The 8,285-nt window shown below is 39.6% G+C and overlaps 1 protein-coding gene across 2 annotated transcripts; it reads right to left on the bottom strand.

The window, feature by feature from the left end:
• Positions 1–2,691: 2,691 nt before the first annotated feature.
• CG10139 (uncharacterized protein) lies at positions 2,692–3,766 on the bottom strand. Of its 2 annotated transcripts, NM_001299495.1 has the most exons (3): positions 3,727–3,766; positions 3,480–3,662; positions 2,692–3,422 (listed from the first exon to the last, which is right to left on the bottom strand). In NM_001299495.1, the coding sequence occupies exons 2-3, from the start codon at positions 3,636–3,638 to the stop codon at positions 2,949–2,951; spliced, it is 633 nt and encodes a 210-aa protein (NP_001286424.1). In that variant the 5' UTR covers positions 3,639–3,662; positions 3,727–3,766; the 3' UTR covers positions 2,692–2,948. The 2 variants fall into 2 exon arrangements, with proteins under 2 accessions (NP_001286424.1, NP_610976.1); NM_137132.3 differs by having other exon boundaries at positions 2,885–3,422; positions 3,480–3,766.
• Positions 3,767–8,285: the final 4,519 nt, after the last annotated feature.

Here is an 8,285-nt window from a genome sequence, read left to right as displayed (position 1 = left end):
TTCTATATAAACACATATATATATATATATTCCATATATTCTATATATATTCTAGGGCATAAAATCGCCCATATAAGAGTATGCGTGCAACGCAAAATTCCATTCTCAATTATTTTTACCCTGTATCCACTCGACATTTTTTTTTTTTTTTTTTTTTTGAGTTCCTGAACTTGTGGGGATTTCAGCAAGGAGGCAGAAGGATGGAGGAACATGGGCGGCATTCTGAATTGGTGCCGAGCATTGGATGAGCTGAAGCCGGCCATGTCCATGTCCATGCCCATTCAGTGTGCAGTCGTCCACACTTTTATTGCTTTAATTGCGCACCGAAGCGCAACAAGAATCGACGCACATCCCTCTCACATCCAGGACACACATGTTGCTAATGAAGTTTCTAACAACATTTCAACTCCTGTCAGATCATAATCTGTTAATCTGCGAGGCCCGACCCACGGCCCAGGATGGCTGATGTGGCATAAAAGTAAACTGGAACATGTCCTGGCGACAACTGTACGTAAAACACTCCAATCCCAAGACACTCGAGTCTTTTACTTTATTTTTTGACCCTGGAGAGGGGATACAAGTAAATGATGATGGATTCTTACTTTGTCATCGAAGGGCGAGTGTCATTGGGGGACTTTTGCTCTAAAGACTGAGTTCAACAGTCAATATGTATACAGATTGGAAGATGGCTAATTAAAGGGAAATACATGGCAATCGATATGGCTCTAAGGTATAAAAAGAAGGTAGAAGCAACTTAATCCTGTGGAACTTTATCTCTACATTGACACTCTGCATAGGACTATTTTGGGAAATTGATATAGGTTAAATAAGCAGCATTTTGCAGTTACAATTGCTAATTATTTTGAGTGCCTTGTGAACAAGTTCACCTCTGGTGATAATATAAATTTACCTTAACTTGGTACTAATTCATTAACTCTAAGTTAAAATTGCCTTCGTTTTGTTGCAATATTACAATTTACTAATTTGATCGATTGACTAAGCTGCCACCGAAACTCAGAGCATTGATAATATCCTTTGGCAAATACAAACACAAATAAAGGCTGGCAAATACAAGCAGTCGCACACACACACACATCTGCAATTTGAGCAACATGTCAAAGTAAACAAACACTGTCAATGGGAAAACTACTCGAGGGGGTGGGCAAATTAAGAGGGTGGTGCTGACGCATTTGTATGTGTTATGCTTACGCCTCGATTGTGCTGGAAAATCAACAAGCCCATCGACGACGGAACATTCATTGACGTCTAAGCGCCGAATGGGTGTGTATTTTAATTAAACCTGTTTTTCGAAGGCATTTATCAGATGCAGACAGGATGTGCACCTCAACGCACCCACCGACCACCCACCGCTATCAGGTGCCACAAACAAAAACTAGAAAATTCTAGCGTGCTAAAAGCACGGTAACAAATGGAGATCATATAGAGGAACAGAATGTTTATAGATCCAATTCACATTGTACATTCAACATGTGTATAATATATTGAAATATATTGCAATTTTATTGAAGGGATTTGGAAGGTACAAATACATATATTTCAAACATATAAGTAAACATTTATTATTAGAAGCATATTTTTATTAATTACAAATTTACTAAAATAAAGTTCAAAACAATTTCCCTCAAAGTAGACTGTTTAATAGATACTTTTATATCATATCATACTGCTCTCGAAAAAAAAGTTATTATCGAAGTAGACTAAGCATTTTTCTAAGTACATAGAATAGCCATTCAAGCCAGAACCCAAAATGTTTCCCTGTTAATGGACTTTCGATATTTGCAGGAAGTTATGGCAGCCTGATTTATGTCCATGCCTTTTACCTTTGGCTGGCGTCCACCAGGTGAAGTCGTTTAATTATTGAACAAGAAGGGCTAACCGGGCCTTTGGTTGGCTGGCAATCAAATTTGGAATGGCCTGGCATAAAAATTGTAAGCAGATTTCCATTGGCATGCTGTCATTTCCATAGCCATTGCCATTGCCATTACTTACTTACATCAAATAAAACCAGTTTACAGCCCGACACATAAAGTTCTCCAATTGAGGGAAAATCGGAAAAACACAGAAATCAAAGTAAGCACCTAAGCGGCTTATGCAAAAGACAATCGAGCCCCATACCCACTTCTAGATCTTCTTCTTCGCATTTTATTCCCATTTTACAATGCCAATAGGCAAAAAGTGTTAAACAAAATTTGCGTCTGGCGTTTATTGAGTGGAACGAACGCCTCAGTTCGAGCTGAATGGAAAATGTAAAAATCTAACCAGCCACTCGCCGGGTAAAAGCAAAAGTTTAAATTACTTTCTAGTAAAACTTTGATCCGCAACAAAAAAAAAATGGGCTAAAAGCAGAATGCCAGCGAGATTAATGCTTAAAGCGTAAAGGGTAAAATGCTGAATTGTTAAATAACTAATGCATGGCCAATGAACTTGCCGAGCAAAAGTTTTAGCAATTTATCTGCGTGCCCCCTTTTGCGCCTGCTTTAGTTTCCTTCAAAATATTTTATGTTAAATACATGATATGAATTTCGAAAAAAATCCATGTTCTATGGTGCAACATTTTTTTGAAAATTATAATTAATAATCTCAAAATAATTTACTACATTTTTTGTATAGAACTTTTTAAAAACGAAAAGTTCTGAAATAAATTTTTATTCAAAATGAAGAACCATTTATACATAGTGCAGTTGGTTCTCTTTAAAAATATTTACTAATAATACAAAATTAAGGTGTTTCAAAGTAATAATAAAAATGTATCCAAAATTTACTAAATAATAAAATGATTTTTTTTTACAAATTTACAATTTTTTTTCCTTACAAATTTCGAATAGAAGTAAGCCTCCCAGGTTAGCAAAAATGTTGCATATTTAATTAATCATAATTGTACAGTTCATGTTTTATTCAAACTATAGTCAATACTAAAAACTAATATTTTAATTATAAGTGGGAGCCCGATCGATGGACGCTGCCTCCAATATCACCTTCATTATCTTGTCCTTGGCAAACTCGGAGGCGTCGGTGTTCAACTGTCGTAGCCGGTCGGCCACAAAGTCTCCGAAGATCTGGGAGCTGTCCTTCTGGGTGCGCAGAGCATTGGCCACTGCCTTGTTGACCATTTCCTCGTCCATAATGCTGATGGTGGACATCTCGCCCTCGCCTTCAACGTCGTCCTCTAGCCTTTGCTCGCCGCCGCCGGTCAGGGAGCACGATGAGAACATGACCTGCTCTGGTTCGTAAAGTGCCAGGTTCTCAATGATTTCCTCGTAGTCGACGGACTGATCCGATGCACTGATTTTTTCCTTTTTTACCGGGGAAGTTTTTGGCTGCGACTTCACCTTGACCTTGTAGGGAGTGGTGCTGGAGCTGCTGGCGGATGACCTGTTTAAGGGGCTGTCGTCTGTGGTTTTCTGGAAAGGTGATAGATCCAAATTAGGCGGGATTGATGACAAACTGTGCACACTTACGATTTGCTGTTTAAGGTTTAAGTGCTTCATATGCTTCTTGGTCGACGCATGTGCACGCAGATCGCTTATTTTGGTGTTTACGCAGCATTTGCAGAAGCGGCAGTGCGCCCGGTAGGAGTCGTCCGGATCACGCCGCAGCCACGCACGAAACTCCTCCATTTGCAGCCACACATCGCGCAGTTTCTGCTTGTAAATTTTCATAATTCGACAAAAAAGCGCAATGGAAATTAATTAAAACACGACGTACAGCAACAATGTCAATGCAATAGTGATGACAATAACAATGAGAGTAGTGACGCCTGCCGCCAGTGTTGCCAGTTTGCTGGCAGCAAAAAAGCTGTTTCTAGCTGTACAGAAAAAAAGCTGTCTTACGCAGGGCGAAGAAAGCTTTAAAAAAGCTAAAACGCCACAGTGCGCCTGTGTGCTTTTCGTGACGCTTATAGATAGCCAGGTTCAATAATAGCATGAGTACGATATTTATTTACAATTTTATTATATACAATATAATAATTATTAATTGCATTATTAATTTGATATATATATTGGTACATTTTTTGTTTTGTTTTATTTCACTAATATATTAGGAATATTTTTAGTGAACAGGCGAATATTAAATTTATCTAATGGCTCGAATTTAGCTAGATATTACCAATAAATTAGCTGATCTGGCCACATTGTCATCTCTAGATGAATTCTTGCTATCGTGTGCAGCTACTTACTGATCATGACCTATCGATAGCACAGTAATCAGCTTATCGATAAGCCGCGATCAAATGTTTTTTTGAATAATTTAATTCAAGTAGTAGTATAGTTAAAAAATCAAAATAATCGAATAATCTTTATAATCTTAATTTTATACAAAAATTTAAGAATACGGGACACCGGTTTTTTGAACCATTTTTTTTTCATTTTGCATTCTTTCAATTCCTACCAAATATTGTGTGCCTTTTTTTTATTTTATTAGGGAGAATTCACCCGCCATGCGATGTCCTTTGTAGTAGGGCTTCCGGGCATTGGCAAAGGACTCTCGAGCTGGCAGACAAACAAAACTGAACCGCAGACAACCCACTCAATTGGAGTTGGCTCCTTTAAAAGTTCATTCGTTTGTAAATAATTTTTAGCCGGCGGCAAAATCGATACTTCGCTTAAGATTTTTGCATATATAGCGACCATCGCATAGCTCTGAAAATTTTGTCAAGCTGCGCAAAACTTTCAACGGCAGCCGACGAGCAAAGTTATATGAGCAGCGTATGCCGATAATGCATAAGAGAAAAGTTGGGGGGAAAAGGCGGAGAAATGGGAGAAGAAGAAGGAGAAATGAAAGCATAAGCCGAATGGGGAAGTTTTACTATTAAAGTTTTTCATCAGCGCCTATTTGTCGAGCTCTCGAAACTTGGCCCTAAACCCCTTTTTTGGTGCTGGGGCGAAGGGCAAATATTTGTCAGGCAATTAAATGTTTACTGTTTTTATTATATGCTCTTGTTTGCCCTACCCTTCTCCCCAATTTTATTGTGACAAAGGAGCGGAATGAATGAAAGGGTTTTTGTCGGCTATTCCGGCTAAAATTAATCACACGCCCCGTTGCCGCAGTGCAAACAATCCAGCAAAGGTAAAAGCGTACAGACTAACCGCAGTACAGCTTAGTGTGCACCTTGCATTCAGGATGTTGAAAATATTAGCTTCGAAGGTTTGGGATTGTAATAAACCTACAAGAGATGAAAACGTGAGTCACCAGCAGAGACATTTAACTGGTGCCCTTCGTCACTAAGTGGACTGCCGTCCACAATGAAGTCGCGAGACAAACAAATAGATAAAAACCATCCGCAGATCATTTCAGACCAACTTCTCACCTACCTAACCATAATTATTTCGTATCAATTAATAAACCACAACCATCGTCATCCACTCAATGGTAATGGGATTTGCTGGTCAGCATTTGAAGCGATTCATTGAAGCGGATCAGCCACTCGTTCCGGCTCAAGCACCACCCAGTCTCGATTTTCCGGCATTTGCATACAAATTAATTAACAACACTCGTTCGGGGCCATAGTAAATTAATAATTTAGCCAGACATTACGCATATACGACGCATCGGCTGAGTGGCAGTAAAAAGCTGTCCAAAAACGCGTCGGAGATGGGCCAAGAGTCATTTTAATTACCACATAACAGGGCAGCGGGCCACAAATGGCAACTGGGAAATGCGAAATGCGAAATGCCGGGGCTTTTGGAATGGGTGAGCGGAAAATGGGAAATGGAGAAGGGAAAGCATGTCACGCTAAATGGGAAATGTTGCGAATACGACCTGAGGGCACAAGTGCCTGGAAGTCTGCGTGAGTGTGTGCGTTTTATGACATTGCCAATTTACGAAATTTCATAAATATAAATTGGTTTTAAATGTTAAAATAAAACAATTAAAATTGCCGCTGGTAAGCAGCAAAGTGAGTGCCCCAACTCCGCCGAAATGCGTTCATGGGCCATATTCACGAATTTAGTAAACATTCGAGGAGCCCTGAATAATTTAGTCGAGATTATGATTGCATTTCCCGCGAGAGGAAGTGAGTGCAAATCGGAAATTAGCCCCATCCACACTATTCACATTTATGTACATTGAACTTTTAGCCAAATCACAGCCGGTAAAATGGCTCAATTCAAACGAGGCAAACAACAAAATCATTTTAGCCCACAAACCATTTCTTTGCTGTTTGTAAACAGCTGAAAAACGCTGGAAATTGTTTATGGCTGTTACTGTTCTCGAACATTTCATCGGTTGGCCATAAAAGGGCATGACAAATGAATGAAATTCGTTGGCAATTTTCGTTTTCAGTGCCCTCATAAATTTCGCACTAATAAAACTGCGGAAAAGTGTGCTACAAAAAGCTATTGGAAAGGCATCCAATTCAAGTGCAGTAAATACAACTTGAACAATATGCTCCGCCGCATTTCTGTAAGTCAGTAATCAATGTGGAGTTCTCCGAGCTCAGATGAAATCTTTGACTTTAAGTTGGAGCTATTAAATGGCGGAGCATGGCCAACAAATCGATATTTAATGACAGAGCTTAGTCGCACCCGCCCACCCAAGAACACGCCCCCCAGACTAACACTCACACACCCAAACAAAGCGAGCACATACATCATTGTCAATGTCAAAGTGTCAAAGCAAACTTTGCAGTGCACAAAGCCAACGGCGCATAGTTATTACACTGAAAGAAATATAAATCGTTCTCCAACTTTAGCCATTATATGATGTATAAAATCAATGAGGTTCACAGCTGTTACTTAGCAGTGCAAAAAATATTATAAATACAAATATTCCTCGACCTCAAATAAAAGTTTTTGCCTTGTGCTCTGCGAAATTCTCAATCCTCAGTGTTCGAAATCATTTCATCGGGCCGACCCAAGTCAAGTGCAATAAACCCTCGAATCGGCTGGGGAGTTTTGCATTCGGCCACGCCCACATAATGCCATCGCCTCTGTAGCCCGCAGTTATGATGTTGCAGTAAGCAGCGAGTAAACTGCAATTTGCGCACAAAAACTTTGCTTGCGACAAACTTTCCGCCCCATATGTCCCTCTCTTTCGCTCGCATTGTTTTTATCTCTCTCACTCCGCTTTGCAAACGGGCAACAATTTGAACTGACAAAGTCCGGCGATAAAAAAAAATGTTTAAGTACTTAAGTTGCGCTCCGAATGCATCGCACAAAAGTTTATTAAACAAACAGGTAACAATAAAAGTGAATGGCGGAGAGAGAGGGTGATAAAGAAACATGGATGATTTACTCATTCTGCTTTTCTTTTTAACAGATGTTTCAATGAATAACAAATTTATAGTTGCCGATGTTGTGTGGGTCAACGAGGTTTTTATATAACTGAGGTGGAAAAGGGATGGTCGTCTAAAAATATATGTATATAGTACTATGTATATATAGTTTGAAAGTCACAGCAATTTTCACAAATGGGCTTTCTAGAATTTTTGTTTAGGAAAATATTTTCTTAAAAGCCGTTGATTTTAAGAATTATGATAAATAACTAAACATTAAACGTAATATTTAATACATATAAACACATTTAGTTTCTCTTATATTCTTTTTTAATGCACTGTCGAAATAATAAATAAGTTTTTTTCTTTAACAAATTTTGTTCTTTTGTAAGACAACCGCGAGAAAAATCCCAAATAATTGGGTGTCGAATTGACGAGTTGCTTGTGTTTAGCAATAAGCCCCTCGCCCACTCACCATTAACAATGTACAGTCATCACCGCTCTCCTGTCGACCTTCGTCCTGCCCAACCACCAGCGCTCCCTCCTGGCGCCACGCCCCCTGCGCCATCCCCGCCCACCAATTGGATGTACGCCACTCGCATAATCAATTATGCGTCTGCAGTGCGTCCAAAGTTCTCTCTAAACTTGGCAATTTATTTGCACCGGAAACTCAACATAAATCAAACTAATTTCTCCTGGGATTTTTCAGCACAACTTCCAACGTGTCTCCCATTCGCCATCTCTGTCCCGCTCGCACTGCTGGCGCGCTGGTCACGTGTCTCGCTGCGTGTGAGAGAGCAGGATAGCAAATGGGGCGGGTGTGGCAAATTGAATTTGTCGCGGTGTATCGCATAATTTGGGGAGTATTGTGTTTCTAATTGGCCGCTCGAAGGATTCACAAAAGTGAAAGCCCCAAGACATGAGGAAATTCGAAGGATCTACTGATTAGACAGGCTGTGTTCTAAATTATCAACGGTATTACATGGATGTATATGCAGTGAATGCAAATTGCGTGAGACATCCCTATTCAACTGGATCGCATTGTGTTCTT

The sequence above is a fragment of the Drosophila melanogaster genome, chromosome 2R (assembly GCF_000001215.4).
Source record: "Drosophila melanogaster chromosome 2R".
Lineage (NCBI taxonomy): Eukaryota > Metazoa > Arthropoda > Insecta > Diptera > Drosophilidae > Drosophila > Drosophila melanogaster.
The sequence above is the reverse complement of the archived record's forward strand: the minus strand, read 5'-3'. Positions and strand labels throughout refer to the sequence as shown.

Excerpts from the sequence above, each read along its gene's own strand:
- CG10139 (NM_137132.3), bottom strand. The coding sequence starts at position 3,680 with ATGAAAATTTACAAGCAGAAACTGCGCGATGTGTGGCTGCAAATGGAG. Across the intron at positions 3,423-3,479 it reads TAAACCTTAAACAGCAAATC|AAAACCACAGACGACAGCCC; the intron begins GTAAGTGTGCAC and ends TCACCTTTCCAG.